Source organism: Podarcis liolepis (genome assembly GCF_965112155.1).
Source record: "Podarcis liolepis genome assembly, chromosome: 13".
Taxonomy (NCBI): Eukaryota; Metazoa; Chordata; class Lepidosauria; order Squamata; family Lacertidae; genus Podarcis; species Podarcis liolepis.
In genome coordinates this window covers 24,490,608-24,510,841 of record NC_139573.1, presented here as the reverse complement: position 1 = coordinate 24,510,841, position 20,234 = coordinate 24,490,608, and the positions used below count along the sequence as shown (strand labels likewise).

General features: G+C 44.2%; 1 protein-coding gene and 1 long non-coding RNA gene across 3 annotated transcripts; one reads left to right on the top strand and one right to left on the bottom strand.

The window, feature by feature from the left end:
- The first annotated feature begins 209 nt into the window (after positions 1-209).
- LOC310691969 (tubulin polymerization-promoting protein family member 2-like) lies at positions 210-20,024 on the top strand. Of its 2 annotated transcripts, XM_083472290.1 has the most exons (5): positions 326-434; positions 4,597-4,686; positions 16,725-16,905; positions 18,788-18,938; positions 19,760-20,024. In XM_083472290.1, exons 3-5 carry the CDS (start codon positions 16,736-16,738, stop codon positions 19,943-19,945), a joined length of 507 nt encoding a protein of 168 aa, XP_083328416.1. In that variant the 5' UTR covers positions 326-434; positions 4,597-4,686; positions 16,725-16,735; the 3' UTR covers positions 19,946-20,024. The 2 variants fall into 2 exon arrangements, with proteins under 2 accessions (XP_083328415.1, XP_083328416.1); XM_083472289.1 differs by lacking the exons at positions 16,725-16,905; positions 18,788-18,938; positions 19,760-20,024 and adding an exon at positions 5,675-8,089 and having other exon boundaries at positions 210-434.
- Positions 8,745-16,828, bottom strand: LOC310691986. The gene is made up of 2 exons (XR_014518633.1): positions 16,695-16,828; positions 8,745-9,204 (listed from the first exon to the last, which is right to left on the bottom strand). It is a non-coding gene; the product is annotated as an uncharacterized lncRNA (long non-coding RNA).
- Positions 20,025-20,234: the final 210 nt, after the last annotated feature.

Genomic DNA, 20,234 nt, shown 5'->3' with positions numbered 1-20,234 from the left:
TGCTAAGAAATAGTGTTATAATAAAGGAAGAAATAAACTGCGGGCATGCACTGCTTGAATGCAAAAACGACAATGGAAACCCGGTGTTCAATTAATCCGCTCTCCTTCTTTGGGGGTCTGTGTTGCGGACCAGCATCCGGGACCCGCAGCGACCCGGCTTGGGGGAGGAGGGATGCCGCTTACGTCATGGGGATTCCTGGTGCGTCACGCCGGGGGCGTGACCGCAGGCCGTTTAAACTGCAGCGCGGCCCGGGAGCGGCCTCTTTTCGGCTCAGGCTAAAGAAGTGATTTAGAAGGGACCCTCGGGCTTGATTCAAGCAGAGAGAAGGCGTGCGAGAGGAGGAGGTTGGGAAGCAGGATCTTGGTCCGCCGCTTCCTCTCCTTCTCCGGTTGAATTCAGGACCTTCCATGATGCACCCATTTGGACAGAACATGTGAGGAGTGTTTATAATATTCTCTTGGGGAAACCCAGCCAGATGGGCGGATGATGATGATGATTATAGATCAAGGTAGCGACGGGGACATGATCACCCCCTGGGGGGCTCTTTTTGGTTGGGATCTGATGATTTGCGTCAACTGGTAGCGTAGTTTTTTACTGGGGAAGGGGAGGCGAGGCTTAGGGTTTTCTCTCTCTTTGAAGCTCTTACTTCCGTGGTGCACAAATGTATAGGGCTGCTAATATTTTTTCATTGGCACATTTTTTAAAGATCTGCTGGCGTGAGGGATAGCTGCGCCTCCCTGGCAGCCAGGAGGTTGGGTTAGGAGACCACTGGATCACACCCGTGATTCTTGGGACTGTCCATTATACACGTGTGTTTTATTCTAGAGCCATGCATGCAAGATCAATCCGCCTTAAATACTTTGTGTACTCCCATCGCCTTGATTAAAAATATAACAGAGTAGCTGAAGTTGTTTCAGAGGCAACCTTCCTTTCGTGCAGTGCATATTTCTTAATGCCACGGTCGCTTTACTCTGCTTTTGTTGTTCTGAATTTTGGACTAAGGGTCCATAAATCAGAGGAGATTACCACGCCTTCAGTTGCCTTCCTGTTCTTTTGTTTGGGCGGCATCAAGGAGGTTTTCCCTTCACAGTCTAGGGGCAAAGTGGAGATTATAATCTAAGGCAGATGGTGTTTAATTACAAACTCTGGGGTAATAAACATGAAGCAGGGATGTGTGATTGCCTGGAAGGCCCATCCTTCTCACCTTAGTGGCAGTGTCTAAATTTTCCTTCCTTCCTTGGAAAAGGTGTAATTAGGCTCATGGGCTTTTTGTGATGGATGAAATATTCATTGTGGCGATCACACAAAGAATCATTGTTGAAGGAAAAGGTGGGTTTTTTTGTCCTGCCTGCTCATGTTCTTCCACAGGAAGATTTCAGTTGTAGAGAACAAAGAGTTTTCACTGTGGGGACAGCCAGCAACCAAAGAAAGCCATCTCAGCCAAGAAGTAACTTGCAAAAATGCTGGGCCTTTTAAAGAGGGTTCGTTGTGGTTGTTATATTTTTACACCCTCTGAACAATGGTATCAACAGGCCACTCACCTCTTTCTCAACCTTTTATTGAAACAAGTGGCCTAGCAGGAAGTGGTAGCTTTGATCTAATAAACGATCTTTACCTGTTCGTATTTATATTGATTATATTGATGCGTCTGCATATTTTTATGCAAAAGAAAAGGAACTTCTATTGATGTTTTGAGAGTACATTCAAATTCAGGTGGCAATCTTACACATACATGGGAGTAAGACTGAATTTAATAATTCCGGGTAGACGTATGTAGGATTAGCAGTCAAAGGCTTGCCATATTGCAATGGCTAAGGCAGATGGTGGGGGAACATTTTTCTTCTTCTTTTGCTATGCCAGTTCCAGGCTGATTTGGCCTAGCATCTGTGATAGGAATTTTGAGGTCTTAGATATATGGTAATGTTCATAAGTGTACCAACCAAGCATGTACATAGATCAGCACAGGAAGACCGACCTGAAACCATTTTGATTCCCAAACTGACCAAAAGTTTTCCCTGCAAGGAGGGAGGGGGGGTCAGGGAGCCTTCCCATTGTCTCAAGAATTGAGTAATCAGCATTTTAATGGGTGACAGTCTATCAGGAAAGGCAAGCAGAAAATGGGTGACAATCAGGAAAGGAAATCAGATAACCTGGCAAACAGGAAAAACAACATTCAAATTTCTGTTTTAGACCCCCTTTTCTGTGATGTAGGTATGCTGTATCTGGGGGGTGGTCTTAGGTTACACCCCTTCTGTGATGTATGTATGATGTTTCTGGGGTGGTCTTGATCTACAGGGTGGCAATCTCAAAAGTCTTTATAAGGCCTTGTGCGCCATTGTTCTGGGTTCCTCCTCTTTTCCTGCATGTAAGGGGAGCACCCTGTTGCAACAGATCAATAAAGATCAAGCTTACTAGCTGCTTTGCGTCTCAATATTCTCTGGTTGGCCTCTGTTATTTTCTCCTACCAATAGGGAACCTATGTAAGGACTCTATATGGGCTCTTGGATACCCCATAAGGGAAAAGGGCAATTTTTGTTTACAACACTTCTTTGTGGAGGAACTGTGGGGCTTAATTAAGATGCATCATCAGAAAGGGGTGCCTCCTGCCCCCCAGAACTTTATTGGGCTAGTGAAGCTGGGACTAACAGAGGGGACCCCACCATCCTACCCCAAGCTATCAATATGGTACAGGCTTATTACAGGCTGACAAACCTAACTTTTAAGGTCCTTTAGCCACAGAACTTAACCTCCCATGCAGATCCTTGCACAAGGTTTGTGCTATCAGTTTACTTCCATTACTGTATAATAATTTTTATTCTACTTTTCCGTTTAAAAAAACCTGAAGATGACTTACAGGGCTTGGAGTATTACATTGAAATACTATCATAAAATGCAAAGGTAGAAACCATATTAAAACAGCAGAATAGATAGTGATATTTGCTTCCAGGTTAGCAGAATAACAATGTAAGCAATTAAACATTTAAAATATTTATTACTGCAACCTTTTCAGGAGGACCCAGTTATGTTTGGGTTGGGTATTTTATTGGAATTTTTTTTTTTTTTGGGGGGGTAAAATGGCTGACATACAGTGGTATCTCGGGTTATGAACTGAATTTGTTCTGGAGGTCCGTTCTTAACCTGAAACTGTTCTTAACCTGAGGCGTGCTTTCACTAATGGGGCCTCATGTTGCCAGCATGCAATTTCTGTTCTCATCCTGGGGCAAAATTCGCAACCCAGAGCAACTACCGTACTTCTGGGTTAGCGGAGTTCGTAACCCGAAGCGTTTGTAAACTGAAGCGTTTGTAACCCGAGGTACCACTGTATTGGCCAAGAATTGTTAACGCAGTGACATTGTTAGAACCCCATTAAAGGTTATTATCAACTACCTTATTAACTTGGTCAACAACAAAATATATTTTATTTATTTTATTTTATTATTTATTTTATTTTATATTTTATTATATTTATTTTATATTTATTTATTATATTTATTTATTTAACAAAATGTAATTTTATTGCGGGGCAAGGAAATTAACTTATATAATTCTTTTCTAAAGTTATTAATTTTTAACAATCTTTGGTAAGGTTTATGTAAGTGCAAATGATTCACTAAAGAGCTCTTTTTATTTTTCTCATGGAATGCCATGCTAATCCTGAAGAGCTGTGTTTTCTTTTGAAAATGGAAGAGCTTCAACTAACTGATGAATAAAAAACTAAGCACAGTAGCTACAGAATTTTAAATAATTCTTTAAAAAAAATTTAAAAAGAAAGTGTTAGTTAAAAAAGTAATTTTGTGGTTCCTACAGTGACCTACAGGGGTCACCAGTGATGTTTGCCATTGCTGACTGCTTTCCCTCTTGTTTGGAAATGCCTGTACGTACTTATGGCAGTTTACCAGTAGGATAATAATAATAATTTTTTGCCCCGTGCATCTGACTGGGTTACCCCAGCCACTTTAGGCATCATACACACACACACACACACCACACACACACACACACACATAAACAAAACCTCAAACATTGAAAACGTCCCGATACAGGGCTGCCTTGAGATGTCTTTTAAAAGTTGTATAGTTATTTATCTCCTATACATCTGATGGGAGGGCATTCCACAGGGAGGGTGCTAATACTGAGAAGGCCCTTTGCCTGGTTCCCTGTAACCTCACTTCTCACAGTAAGGGAACTGCCAGAAGGTCCTTGGAGCTGGACCCCTAAGTGTCCAGTCTGAATGATAGGTGTGGAGACACTCCTTCAGGTAGGGTGTACTTTTTAAAGCTAACATGCTAAATTTGCCCCCTGACTACTGAGTGGGACATGTTGTTGTTGTTGTTCCCTGTCCATCTGACTCGATTTCCAGCACATATAAAAACATAATGATATGACAAAGGGAGTAGACTTCCCTTCTGATCTTGCTAACTAATGAAACCAAAATAAAAAAAATTAAAGGTAGGCTGCCAAGTACAAAGATATTCTTCTCTTCATAATAGTCAAATAGTAGACTTTCAGTTGGCAATACCTGGTGGCTGATCAGTAGACCATCATGCTAACTTTAAATTACCCCCTTCTAATGCCCCCTGAAATCTCTTCAACAGACCTGAACTCCAAGGCTTTCGAGGATCAGGAGCATAATCCGTCCCCAGTGGCCTGTCTACAGTGAGAAAAAGAGGTTGAACCAACAAAAGGTGAGTTTGTCCAGGGTGGTTGTCTACCAGCTCCATTTGGTATGCTGGCTGAGACCCTTCCTGCCTGCACACTGTCTCATTGGAGTGGTACATGCACTGGTTATCTCCTGCTTGGACTACTGCAATGTGCTCTACATAGGGCTACCTTTGAAGGTGACTTTGAAACTATAACTAATCCAAAGAATGGGAAATATTTATAATGTTTTTAAGAGACCACTGTAAACAAATGAAAACATTAGCAGGACTATAATAACACTTATAACGTAACAAATACTTTGGACAATAGAGAGAGACTTAAAATATGGATGATGAAATAATATGCAGTTGAAAATGTTGACAGTAGGACCCATGGAAGGGATGGAGGGAAGTCATGAGATTCAGAGGAATCTCTAAATTTGAGTATGTATTTGATATTGTTATAATTTTACATTTGTAAAATCAAATAAAAAATATTTATGCAACTACAATTAATCCAGAATGTGGCTGCCAGACTGGTGATTGGCAGCAGCCACTGGGACCATAAAACACCAGTCCTGAAAGACCTATATTGGCTTCCAATACGTTTCCAAGCAGAATTCAAAGTGTTGGCGCTGACCTTTAAAGTGTATACCTGAAGGAGCGTCTCCACACCCATCGTTCAGCCCTGACACTGATGTCTAGTTCCGAGGGCCTTCTGACTGTTCCCTCACTGTGAGAAGTGAGGTTACAGGGAACGAGGCAGAGAGCCTTCTTGGTAGTGGTGCCTGCCCTGTGGAATGCCTCCCATCAGATGTCAAGGAGATAAAGAACTGTACAACTTTTAGAAGACATTTGAAGGCAGCCCTGTATAAGGAAGTTTATACAGGGTTTAATGTTTTATGCTTTTATATTTGTTGGAAGCCGCCCGGAGTGGCTGGGGCAACCCAGTCAGATGGATGGGGTACAAATAATGAAATTATTATTATTATTATTATTATTATTATTATTATTATTATTATTATTATTACAGGGGTAAAGAGACTACGCAAGGCCAAAGCCAATTATAAGCAAGCAGTCCAAATCTGTTAGTCCTCATTCCTCTGTATGCAGATTCAAATTTTTGTGAAACTCAAAGCCAATCACTAATCAGAAGGACTATTCCAAGGCCTTGTGGGAAGGAGTTCTGATGGCCCTCTGACCTTGCCCGACACCTGCATTTTAGGAATACAGCAGCTAACAGTTCCCAGTTGGTGATGAATCAACACTCCCAGTCCAAGAAGTCCTTCAGCTGTGAGAATTGCGGGAAGAGCTTCCGGTGGCCTTCCGACCTTGCTAGACATAAACTCCCTTGCCATAGGAGAACATTAAGGACAAGCAAGAAGTCCTATGCCTGTGAGAAGTGTGGGAAAAACTTCCAGTCATCTACTGTCCTTGCCCGTCATAAATGCTCTTGCTGTGGGGAAAAGGTAAAGACTGACCAGAACAGCCCCTCCAAGGCATCCCACATCTGTCGTCTATGTGGGAGGAACTTCCGGTGGCCTTCAGACCTTGCTAGACATGAGCTTGTTTGCCATAGGAGAATGTTACAGGCAAGCAAGAGCACCCAGTCCCAGAAGTCCTACGCCTGTGAGAAGTGTGGGGAAAACGTCCAGTCAATTACTAAACTTGCTCATCATAAACACTCTTGCTGTGGAGAAAAGGTTAAGACTGACCAGAACAGCCCCTCCAAGGCATCCCACATCTGTCATCTATGTGGGAGGAACTTCCGGTGGCCTTCAGACCTTGCTAGACATGAGCTTGTTTGCCATAGGAGAATGTTACAGGCAAGCAAGAGCACCCAGTCCCACAAGTCCTACGTTTGTGAGAAGTGTGGGAAAAACTTCCACTCAGTTACTAAACTTGCTCATCATAAATACTCTTGCTGTCACGGAAAGGTAAAGACTGGCCAGAACAGCCCCTCCAAGGCATCCCACATCTGTGGTCTATGTGGGAGGAACTTCCGGTGGCCTTCAGACCTTGCTAGACATGAACTCGCTTGCCGCAGGAGAACATTAAGGACAGGCAAGAGCACCCAGTCCCAGAAGTCCTACGTTTGTGAGAAGTGTGGGGAAAACGTCCAGTCAATTACTAAACTTGCTCATCATAAACACTCTTGCTGTGGAGAAAAGGTTAAGACTGACCAGAACAGCCCCTCCAAGGCATCCCACATTTGTGGTCTATGTGGGAGGAAATTCCGGTGGCCTTCAGACCTTACTCGACATGCGAACACTCACTCTGGAAAGGCATTAACAGAGCAGAGCACAGCCTCCAAGGAGCTTGACATTTGTGATCACACTGGGGAAGGCTTTGACAGTCTTGCCCAACATAAACTCAGTCACCCTAGGGGTGAACAACAGATTGAAGCACCCAGGCACAACAGCCAGACAACAGAACAGAGCATCAGTATCCATAAGCCCTTTCTTTGTGACCAGTGTGGGCAAGGCTTTCCGTGGCTTTCTGACCTCATTCAACATTTGATTGTTCATCCTGGAGAGCAACTTTATGGCTGTGACATTTCCCACTTGCAACCGATAAAGAACAATGAATCACATCAGGAAAACAATAAGGAGGAAGGCCAGAGTAATTGTGAGGAAGATGTCTCTGTGGAGAACATCTCTGGAGAGTATCTGCAACGCCTTTCCCCCCTGTGTTCTGGGGAACCTTGCAAACCTTTAGCCTGTCAGAAAGCCTGTGAGTGTGGCAAATGCCATTTTAGAGCACACAGTGACCCTGAAGCCCTTCCACCAAACATTGTGTGGGAAATTGGGGTCGAGGGCTTGCCTCATCCCCTGTTCCAAAAGCAGCCTTCTGAGAGTGGGTACTGTGGGACTGATGGCGAGAACGTCAACCCACAGCACACCGAGCTGTCTCCCTTCCATGTTGACATCAAACCCAGCACTGAGTTGACCCCCATTTTGAGTTCCCGTGAGGCAGTCTCTGTGGAGTGCACTGTCCCAAGCACCTCAAGGGGGCTACAGAGGAAGGCTTCGACTGAAAGCATCACCAGTTCTACTGGGCAACCACAAGCTGTGCCCAGTCAACACCCTAAGGTGCCCCAATTCCTGAGCACTCCAAGCCTGTTGATGGAGGGAGCTTCCTCACTAGTGGAAGGGGACAAGCCTTATGCTTGTCCCAAGTGCCCAAAGCAGTTCAGCTTGACTTCATACCTGTCAAAGCACCTGCTCACCCACCGGGCGGGGAAGCCATATAAATGTTCCACCTGCGGTAAGGTCTTTGCCCAGCGTTCGTATCTGACCAGGCACCAGGAGGTGCACACAGCGAGCTTGGAGCATGAATGCCTCGTCTGCGGAAGCTTCTTCACGCGGTCTTCATATCTCAATAAGCACATGCGCAGGCACAGAAGGTCGGGCCAGCCCAAATCTTAGGTGGCAGGCGATCTTTAAAGGGCAGCTTTACAGCTGTGGCAGGCCCCCTTTTGGATGCACCAGAACATTTCAGGCCTCCTCCTCCTTCTAAGTATATGCATTGTCTTTTTTGTGTGTGCAGTGTGCTAACGCTCTCCCTTCACTGTTGGTGCATTGTGATTGGCTGAGTGTGTCGAAAACACACATGTCCTGAGCTTGATTGGTTCAGCTGAGGGTCAATAGATATATCCTTGTTTTCATGGCCCTGAAGCTCCCCTGAGGGACATTAGAGAAACCTCAGACTCATGCCCAGTATGTTGGGGTCCTTTACTCTGCCTCCGTCAAACTAGGGATGAGATGGAACAGAGGCAAGCAAGCAGCCACTTTGAGGACTGCTTAAGTTAATTGATTTCAGATTAATTGCATACCACAAAAAACCAAGAATGCCTTTGTGAGGATTCTGAAGGCAGGAGACAGCTTATTTATTTTAGGTGTGAGATAATGTGACAGTGTAAAGCAGGGGTCAGCAACCTTTTTCAGCCGTGGGCCGGTCCCTCAGACCATGTGGTGGACAAGACTATATTTTGAAGAAAAAAATGAACGAATTCCTGTGCCCCACAAATCACCCAGAGATGCATTTTAAATAAAAGCACACACTCTACTCATGTAAAAACACCAGGCAGGCCCCACAAATAACCCAGATATGCATTTTAAATAAAAGGACACATTCTACTCATGTAAAAACATGCTGATGTAAAAACACTCAATCCGTAGGCCGGATTGAGAAGGCGATTGGGCCGCATCCAGCCTATGGGCCTTAGGTTGCTTACCCTGGTGTAAAGACTTATTACGGACTGTCAGAAGGAAAGACCAAGTTGATTAGCTCCCACTCCATTCCATTTTGGTATGGGGAATGTTCATCAATACAAAAGAAGAGTCATTATTTTAAAAAGTACCATCTCTGGTACTCTAGTTTCAGCAAGTTGTCTCCTTCTTCTCTTCATAACCTGGTCCTCAAAACTACAGGGTCAAGAAGATGATGTCACCACTGGCATCATCAACAAGTCATAATCGTCACCTTAAAATATATGCTTCAACCTTCTGGTTTGCTGGAACAGAGCAGCCCTTCCCCTCCCAGGCAATACATAAACAGGGCCTCGACCATCTGCAAGCCCAGGTAAACCCAGCTTCTGGCTAGGGCTGGAGAGAAAAGGCTCAACTTTCTGGTTTCTATGTTCTATGGATGCAGGAATATTTTTTTCTTTTTTAAAACGAAAGCTGAAAATTCAGGGGAAAGACCTGAAAAATCCTCGTGGGGATTGGGCTCCAGTGCAATGGCTCTGAGGAAAGAGATGATCCCAAAGTTTAAAGGGACACTTTGGGATCAAGAGGTTTCTGGGTTTACCTTGCAGAAAGTGACGAACATACAAATGGATCTTGGAGACCCTAAGACTTATGCTGCTTAATCATCCTTTGTTATAGGGCAGTCTCCCCTACTTTGTCATAGGTATGAAGTACAGTAATACAAAGCGTTCTGGAGGAGAAACCAAATGGTGTTGCAGCTGAACTGAAACTGCAAGCTATTTGTAATGTGTCTGTTAACTATGAAATGACAGGTTGAGAAAATGTTGTTCTTAATGCTTTAAAATATGTTTATTATTGAGGTGTTTGCCATCTTGCCTCCTGAAGGGCAGTTTACAAATAATGCATTACAACAGATACACTTTGGCAGCAATCCTGTGCACACTTTCCTAGCCGTAAGCCCTTTGGACAAAGTAGGCATTCTACATAAACACATATAGGATTGCATTGTTCATATCTAGGAAGAGTCTAGAGTGATATTTCATTATTTCAAAATGCCTCCCCGCCCCCATGACCTCCAGAGAGGTAGCTGTGTTGGTCTATTGCAACAAAAACAAAGAGCCTTTGGTACCTTAAAATCATTTTATTATGTTATACACTTATAGGTATAAACAGGAGTGCCAATCTGAACCTTTGACATGGTTTATTACTGCAGGTCATGGCATTAGTACAGTTGGTATCATTCAATATGAAATATACCCCTAAATGATCTTTCCTATGCTTGGTCTAGTTCTTAGTGCAAACATGTCCTGGAAGCCACTCATGAGGAGACTTCCTGAGCTCCTAAGACTTTTATGTAAAGGTCAGCACAAGTAATGCACTAGTTACCAGCAAAATTTAAGCAATGCTTCCTGTAAAATAATGGATTCCATAGATTATAACCATTTTAATCATGGCTTACTAGAATTATACTCTTTCAATTACCAATTTAGCAGAGTCCATGAAATAGGAATCGGGCAGGAACTTAATAGCAAATGGGTGATAGGAACAAAGAAATATAGGTATTCTAAGAAATTACTCATCTCAAAGACCCCTTCCCCTTTCTATTAGGATGCATTGGCTAAAATTAGTACAGAACATTAGATTTTTCAGTGGTTTGTTGATCAAGGAGCTCCACTTTACTCAGTGTCTTCAGGAAACGAGCACATACTTTGCATCAAGATAGGTATGCCCTTCCCCTTCCCTTTCTAACTTTACTTTTAACTCGCTTCCTCTAAATTTTTGGGAACAGGGATTATTTTACACTTTAGGTGTAAAATTTGTGTTTGTGTGTTTGTGTTGTGAGATTTGCTGCCTTCTTATTTTGTAACTTTGCTGTCCAAAGCAGCACCCATTTATTCTGTTGTTTTCATTTTGTGTAATAAACCAATTCTCCTTCCTCTGACGTGAGAACTTCTTGTGGGTATAAGGTTAAAGTTAAACACTTTAACAACAAACACATGTTGTAAATAGCAAAAGATCCCCAAAGTCTCTTGGCTTAATATTGAGTGTGCCCATAAGACAACATGGGTTCTGGACACAGATGCAGGTGTTAAATGCACCTCTTGTAGCACATGGACTTCAGTCCATTGAATACGTGCATTATGCTGAGCTAGAGTTAGATGCAAACAGTATTTTTTGGAGGGCTGGGGGAATTGCAAGCAGTGAGGTCAAAGTGAAATGGAATGAAGAAAAGTACAGACGGTGGCTTATATAATTGTTGTTGTTGTTTAGTCATTTAGTCATGTCCGACTCTTCGTGACCCCATGGGCCAGAGCACGCCAGGCACTCCTGTCTTCCACTGCCTCCCGCAGTTTGGTCAAACTCATGTTCGTAGCTTCGAGAACACTGTCCAACCATCTTGTCCTCTGTCATCCCCTTCTCCTTGTGCCCTCCATCTTTCCCAACATCAGGGTCTTTTCCAGGGAGCCTTCTCTTTTCATGAGGTGGTCAAAGTATTGGAGCCTCAGCTTCAGGATCTGTCCTTCCAGTGAGCACTCAGGGCTGATTTCCTTAAGAATGGATAGGTTTGATCTTCTTGCAGACCCTGGGACTCTCAAGAGTCTCCTCCAGCACCATAATTCAAAAGCATCAATTCTTCAGCGATCAGCCTTCTTTATGGTCCAGCTCTCACTTCCATACATCACTACTGGGAAAACCATGGCTTTAACTATACGAACCTTTGTTGGCAAGGTGATGTCTCTGCTTTTTAAGATGCTGTCTAGGCTTGTCATTGCTTTTCTCCCAAGAAGCAGGCTTCTTTTAATTTCGTGACTGCTGTCACCATCTGCAGTAATCATGGAGCCCAAGAAAGTAAAATCTTTCACTGCCTCCATTTCTTCCCCTTCTATTTGCCAGGAGGTGAGTTATTCAAGTTATTCTGAGTTATTCAAGCCCCTTCGCCATGGCAAGGCAGTGATCCATGAAGGGGACTTATATAATTAACTGTGGTCAATAAAACAAAGCAGTTGTGAATGTTTTGTGAATGACCACAGTTAATTGTGCAGTTATTACTGGACTTTTCCACATTTCATTTCATTTTATTTTGCTTACAGTTCCAACCCACTATCATGTGCATATATTCCTGGTGCATCTGATGAAGTAGACTTCAGTCATGAGACCAGAAGAAGCCCCTTGCTGGATCAGGCCAAAGGCCCAGTTAGTCCAGGACTTCATTCTCATAGTGACCAGCCAGATTCCCATGGGAAGCCAGCAAGCAGAACCAAGCCCCCCCCCCAATTTGAACTAGTGGTCAAATGCCTAATGCCACATGGAAGCTTATTCCATAATTGTTGGCATCTATTTTGGGAGACAATGGAGGAGTGCACTTTTGGGGATTATGTCAAACCATTGGAGAGTTATAGCACCTTCTGTGGTTGCAGAGACCAATGCTGGAAAGACTTGCTCAGTCCCTCCAATTGTCCCTATTTTCCAGTGACATCCTTCATTTAGAGAAGCCCTGTCCCTGTTTCTGATTTGATCCTGGAATGTCCCACTTTGATGATGATGATTGGCGGCTTTACACAGAACATTAAAAACAGAACAAAACTTCAAACATTAAAAACATCCCTGAGCAAGGCTGCCTTCAGATGTCTTCTAAAAGTTGGATAGTTGTTTATTTCCTTGACATCTGATGGGAGAGCGTTCCAAAGGGCGGGTGCCACCACCGAGAAAGCCCTCTACCTGGTTGTCCCTATTTTCATTGGAGAAATGTTGGAGGGTATGGAGTTATCCAGCCCCCAAGCCTTCTGAAAGCAATCCTGTATAGGGAAGTTTTTGAGTGTTTTATTTTGTTTTTATATATGTTGGAAGCTGCTCAGAGTGGCTGGGGCAACCCAGTAAAATGTGTGGTGTATAAATAGTAAACTTACCATTATGAAATGGGATGCCCCTATTTTCATCAGAGAAATGTTGGAGGGGATGCATGATTTGTTGCAGCTGGGGGAGATTGAGGCGTCCAGTTCTGCTGCTGCAGGTGCCCCATGGCGTTTCTTCTCTCTGCGCTCCTCCACGTGGTTATTCCTCCTCTGGTCACTGCTATGAATACATGACCTAGAATCATAGAATCATAGAATTATAGAATCATAGAGTTGGAAAAGACCACAAGGGCCATCGAGTCCAACCCCCTGCCAAGCAGGAAACACCATCAGAGCACTCCTGACATATGGTTGCCAAGCCTCTGCTTAAAGACCTCCAAAGTAGGAGACTCCACCACACTCCTTGGCAGCAAATTCCACTGTCGAACAGCTCTTACTGTCAGGAAGTTCTTCCTAATGTTTAGGTGGAATCTTCTTTCTTGTAGTTTGGATCCATTGCTCCGTGTCCGCTTCTCTGGAGCAGCAGAAAACAACCTTTCTCCCTCCTCTATGTGACATCCTTTTATATATTTGAACACGGCTATCATATCACCCCTTAACCTCCTCTTCTCCAGGCTAAACATGCCCAGCTCCCTTAGCCATTCCTCATAAGGCATCGTTTCCAGGCCTTTGACCATTTTGGTTGCCCTCCTCTGGACACGTTCCAGTTTGTCAGTGTCCTTCTTGAATTGTGGTGCCCAGAACTGGACACAGTACTCCAGGTGTGGTCTGACCAGAGCAGAATACAGTGGCACTATTACTTCCCTTGATCTAGATGCTATACTCCTATTGATGCAGCCCAGAATTGCATTGGCTTTTTTAGCTGCCGCGTCACACTGTTGGCTCATGTCAAGTTTGTGGTCAACCAAGACTCCTAGATCCTTTTCACATGTACTGCTCTCAAGCCAGGTGTCACCCATCTCGTATTTGTGCCTCTCATTTTTTTTGCCCAAGTGCAATACTTTACATTTCTCCCTGTTAAAATTCATCTTGTTTGTTTTTGCCCAGTTCTCTAATCTGTCAAGGTCGTTTTGAAGTGTGATCCTGTCCTCTGGGGTGTTAGCCACCCCTCCCAGTTTGGTGTCATCTGCAAATTTGATCAGGATGCCCTTGAGTCCATCATCCAAGTTGTTGATAAAGATGTTGAATAAGACCGGGCCCAAGACAGAACCCTGTGGCACCCCACTAGTCACTCTTCTCCAGGATGAAGAGGAACCATTGATGAGCACCCTTTGGGTTTGGTCAGTCAGCCAGTTACAAATCCACTGAGTGGTAGCATAGTCAAGACCGCATTTTACCAGCTTCTTTACAAGAATATCATGGGGCACCTTGTCAAATGCCTTGCTGAAATCAAGGTAGGCTACATCCACTGCGTTCCCTTCATCTACCAGGCTTGTAATTCTGTCAAAAAACGAGATCAGGTTAGTCTGACATGACTTATTTTTCAGAAATCCATGCTGACTGTTGGTGATCACAGCATTCCTTTCTAGGTGCTCACAGACTGTTTGCTTAATGATTTGCTCCAGAATCTTCCCTGCTATTGATGTCAGACTGACTGGGCGGTAATTATTTGGGTCCTCTCTTTTCCCCTTTTTGAAAATAGGGACAACATTTGCCTCCTTCAGTCTGCCGGGACTTCGCCTGTTCTCCAGGAATTCTCAAAGATGACTGCCAGTGGTTCTGAGATCACATCTGCCAGTTCTTTTAATACTCTTGGATGCAGTTCATCTGGCCCTGGAGACTTGAATACATCTAAACTAGCCAAATATTCTTGTACTATCTCCTTAGTTATTCTGGGCTGTGTTTCCTTTGCTGAATCATTTGCTCCAAATTCTTCAGGTCGGGCATTGTTTTCTTTATCGGAGAAGACTGAGGCAAAGAAGGCATTGAGGAGTTCAGCCTTTTCTGTGTCCCCTGTTTGCATTTCACCATCTTCTCCTCTGAGTGACCCCACTGTTTCTTTGTTCTTCCTTTTGCTACGAACATACCCATAAAAGCCTTTTTTGTTGCTTTTAACCTCTCTAGCAAGCCTGAGTTCATTCTGTGCTTTAGCTTTTCTGACTTTGTGTCTACACGTGCTGGCTATTTGTTTGAATTCCTCTTTGGTTGTTTCCCCCCTTTTCCATTTTTTTGTACACATCCTTTTTTAATCTTAATTCAGTTAAAAGTTCTTTAGATAGCCACCCTGGCTTCTTTAGGCACCTTCCATGTTTCCGTCTCATTGGTATTGCCTGACGTTGTGCTTTTACTATCTCCCTCTTAACAAACTCCCAGCCATCATGAACTCCCTTTCCTTTTAGTATTGCTGTCCATGGGATCTCACCCAGCACTTCCCTAAGTTTTATGAAGTCGGCTTTCTTAAAGTCAAGAAATTGAGTCCTAGTATGCTTGGCTGCTCCTTTCCGCTGTATAGTAAACTTCAGAAGAGCATGATCACTCGCGCCTAATGATCCTTCCACATCTACCCCACTAACCAGGTCATCAACATTGGTTAGGACCAGATCTAAAATGGCTGTTCCTCTAGTTGCTTCTCCCACTTTCTGGACAATGAAGTTGTCTGCAAGGCCAGTGAGGAATCTGTTTGACCTTATGCTCTTGGCTGAGTTTGACGTCCAACAAATATCTGGGTAATTGAAGTCCCCCATTACTACTATCTCCCTTCCTTTTGCATGCTTGGTCATCTGTTCCAGGAAGGCATCATCTATGTCCTCCGTTTGGCTTGGGGATCTATAGTAAACTCCCACAATGAGGTCTCTGTTATTCTTCTCTCCCTTAATTTTGACCCAAATGCTCTCACTTTGGCTTTGAGGTTCTAAATCTTGGATCTCTTCACAGGTATACACATCCCTGACATATAACGCCACTCCTCCTCCTTTCTTGTCTGGTCTGTTTCTCTGAAATAGATTGTATCCCCCCATTATTACATTCCAATCGTGGGACTTATCCCACCAGGTTTCAGTGATGCCTATTATGTCATATTTAGTTTGCTGTACCAAGAGCTCAAGCTCATCTTGTTTATTTCCCATGACCTGACTGTCTACATGCGTGAAAGCTGATGCCGTAATACATCTTTGTTGTAAATGTATGCAGGTGTGCTTAACTAAAACAGCCCTGCCAATAACTGCTCATACTCAACAGAGAGAGGCCAGATTTAAGCCTTCTCTGGTATTCCTGTTCAAGAATCTTTCACAGATGTATTCAACTATCTGGAGGAAAGGGGCTATCTCAGAAGATGGAGCAGACTTGCTCTCTGTTGCTGCAGAAGGCAGAGGGTGGACATCTTTTCAAGGTAGCCGATTCTAGCTGAGGATTAGAAGGAACTTCCTAATACCATGAGCTACTGAATAGTGACGCAGACGATGCAGAAGGTGGCAAGCTGTCCTTCAAGTAGAGACTGCGTGGCCATCTGTCAGGGAAGCTGTAGTTGTAAGATGTCTAATTGAATGTGGGACTGGAGTAGATGACCTCCAAGATACCTTCTGACTTTAAAATTTTGTGAACTCAGGTTTGGGAACACAGTTGGTTCAGGGAACTGGTCATCTCTAGTATCTGGCTGCATCATGAGATGCATTTTACCACATACTCACAAGAAATGTGAGGGAGCCGGACTGTGATAACCTGCACTAGGTAGCCAGGTGCAACAGATTACCAGATACCACAAAATATTTCCACACCAAGTAACCTTTTGGGGAACAGGTGTATTTATTTACCTATAAAAGCTGTGCAGGTGTAACAAAGTGTGTCCCCTAGTTGTGAGACAATCTGGTAATATATTGAATCAGTTTGGGATTCCTAAACAGTCAATTCTGAGAATTCAGGGTCACTTCCATTTATTACCCGTGGCTCCCATTACCATCATATAATACAAGGACCTCCAGTCCGATATTGAGAGGGTATAGTTCTTCCACCAGCAATATAGAGCCAGAAATAAGTGCAGACCTCTAAACACCCCACTGTCTTCAACCCCCTTCCCCTGCAGTTGTTGGAAACATGTCAGAGCTGGAAAAAACTTTCCGCAAATTTGCCGTGTACGGGGAAACGAGCAGCAGCGGCAATGAAATAACGGGCAAGAACTTCTCCAAGATGTTGAAGGAGTGTGATGTGATGGACGGGAAGTTTGTGACCAGCACTGACGTGGACATTGTCTTCAACAAAGTCAAGTGAGCCATGGGGTGGGAGAAGCAGTGTCTGGTGAGGAATGCTGCAACCACATGGCAAGGCCACTATATTAAGTGGTCACTGCAAGGCTCTGGCCCAGAAATTGCACTTTCTCAGGTACCAAGCCTTTAAACTCTGCAAATAAAAAGTCAGTGTATTAAATCTTAGGACAGGAGTCCCCAAACTTTTTAAACAGTGGGTGAGTTCACTGTCCCTCAGACACTGTTGGGGGCCGGACGGTAATTTGAAAAAAATCCTGAAAAATATGAACAAATTCCTATGAACACTGCACATATTTTATTTGCAGTGCACGAAAACAATGAGACCAATCCTTCCCTTTTATGTTGCCTGAAAAGCAGGAGTGTACCCAGGGGTTGGCCCCAGTAAAAGGCGCAGACCAATGGGAGTGCGAAAATTGCACCCCTCTATTTTGGCTCATCTCTGGCAAGGATGCAAGGGACCGATACAGCTCCTTGCCAAGGGCACAAGGGAGCCTAGGTATGCGTCTCCTGATAAGCCAGCTCTACCGGGTAGCATAGCAGCTGAACTCATTGCTCCTCTCTCACACCAGCCTTCTGCCTTGTCCCATACTTAACTGACTTGTACATGGTGACAGCACCACCCAACCCACCTGGGTAAAGTCCAAAAGTTCTCATGTGCTCTGGAGGAAAATCCTTTCCCCTTCGATTCCTCTTGTCAGAATTCCTCCTTGCCAGAAGACTTAAGCACATGGTGAGGCTTCTGCAGCTCCTCACACTGAGGTAAATCTGGCGCGCTGAGGTGTTTCTGTTGAAAAGAACATGCGTACACGAGCGTTCTTTTCAAGGAAACTCCTTGCCGTGCCGGGTTTACCTCAGTGCGCGGGGTCTGCTCAGTCAGCCCCGTGTGCTGAGGGCCGGATTTATGAGCCTGGCAGGCCGGATCCGGCCCTTGGGCTGTAGTCTGGGGACCCCTGCCTTAGGAGGTTAAACTCGCCCCCCCCCAAACAACCCCAGCCCACTGAAGATTGAGCACACTCAGAGGCCACAAAATGCTCTTTCTCTTTGAAAAGACATCTGAAGGCAGCCCTGTTTAGGGAAGCTTTTAATGTTTGATGCATTACTGTATCTTAATATTTTGTTGGAAGTCGCCCAGAGTGGCTGGGGAAGCCCAGCCAGATGGGTGGGGTATAAATAATAAATTATTATTATTATTATTATTATTATTATTATTATTATTATTAGGCTGGAATTCCCTGTGTAGAGGAAATAATGGAATGGAATATCCTAGAAAAAGGTGGGCTAGCTTGCTGGAACCCTGAACAGGAGCACTCTTAATTGAATCCAAATCTTTATTTCAGACAGACCAGCATATAGGAACACTCTACATTTTGTTGTAGGGCCCACTTGTTCCTCCATAGTCTGATATAGTGGCAAAGAATGTGCAGTATGGTTTGGGTAGTTCTAGGTTAAAATCTCACCTCAGGCATAATCAAGTCACTCTGCTTTCAGCCTCATCCCTGCAATATAGGGATGAGAATAATGGGCTGTTGAGAGAATTACTGAGGTAATCTCCTGTGCAAAACACTTTGCACACTTGAAATGTACTATATGAAATTATTAGGCCATTTCACACAGAACCCATTTATGGCAATATTTTCACCCTCCATTCTGATTTGTGGTACGAAGAAACTGTTTTGAGCAGAGCTGAGGCAGCCTTCTCAGCCACAAAGCATCTAAGGGTCTTTGACTCTTTAACTCGCCTCACAGGGTTGTTGTGAAGATGAAATGAGATAAGGAACTGCTCCAAGAGCCTTAGAGAAAGGGTGGGGCACAAATGTAGTTGAACAAATCAAATAGCCGCAGAGGCTAGGAGCTAACAGCGTTCTCCCTCTGCAACCTTAAGGACCAAAGGGGCCCGCAACATGAACTACATCGAGTTCCAGCAAGCCGTTAAGGAACTGAGCAGAAAGCGCTTCCAGGCAAAGTCCCCAGAGGAGGCTTTATTGGCCACATACCAGCTGATGGAGGGCAAAGAACCAACCAGCACGGGAACAGTGAGTGTGGCTTTCCTATGAAATGAGAGGCAACCACTTGTTAAATAAATAAATAAATAATGCATTTAAATTAATTAAGTCAGGGAAAAATACACACACACACACACACACACACACACACACACACTGCATTTCTGTGGGAGGGCAGGGGAAATGTACAGAATGTAGTACTGAGAATCCCAGCTTTATTTTTATTTTTTTAAGAAAAAAACAGTTTACAATCCTTATGGCTGGGAATATATGGCCCAAAACTGTAGGAACAATAACTCCTACAATCTCAGAAGGAGTTAAGATGGGGAACAAGGCTTCAGCACCCCGCATAAATCAAAGTAATTCATGTAAAATCGCAGGTCCGTAGCAGAAAACATGCAAAATGAGAGAATATTCAAATTCCACTTGATTTGCCTAATTTATAAAGGCTGCAGAATTCACCTCTCGGTGCAGAATTTGGATAGGAAGGAAGCTGCAGCATTGGCCTACAGACCAGCACGGGAACTTCTTTAAAAATGCCGCTGAAGAGGGGTTTATCCTGAAATGATTTGGGCATCACAAATTTGACGGTCTCCATTTTTTTTTGCTGCAGATTTTGAATAGCTTGTACCTGTGTTCATTTTTGCGCATCCATGCCATCCCGCTTTCGGTGCCTGACACAAATGCGAAAGGCTTAGAGTGTAGACATTATCTTTGAGGGATGAGGCAACGAACATATCCACGCATTCCCCCACCTCATTATTTTGCATTTTTAAGCATAAGCTCAGCGCTAACCCCTCCTTCCAAGCACCACCACCGCACCACTGACTATCCACTTGCTTGTCTTGCAGAAATCAACCGCGGCTAGTGTTGTGGAGAGGCTGACAGACACCAGCAAATACACAGGCTCCCACAAGGAACGGTTCGATGAAACTGGCAAGGGCAAAGGGCTGGCTGGACGTACGGACCCGGTTGAAAGCCACACTGGCTATGTCTCTGCCTACAAGGGGGCGGGAACCTACGACAAGTACCACTAGATGTGGGGCACAGCCTTCTGAAAACCCTGCCTGTTCCCACTGCCTTGGGAGGGGAAGGCAATAAACAGCTGCTCTGATATGTTGCTCGCCCCTGGGTGTGTTTTTGGCTGTGTCCAGGCCTAATTTCATGCAGGTGGCAAGAAGTGAAAAAACTGGAATGGAGGAAGGGGTGTCAGAAAGAGAGTGGGGGGGGGGAGGGGAAAGGCCTGCAAGGTAACGTCCCCCAAATTAGGAGTAGAGAACTTCTAGGGCGCTGGCCAATGTTGGCCACAATCAACGGGCCCAGATT

What these genes read in the sequence shown, in the direction of transcription:
- LOC310691969 (XM_083472289.1), top strand. Translation starts at nt 5,898, where the DNA reads ATGAATCAACACTCCCAGTCCAAGAAGTCCTTCAGCTGTGAGAATTGC.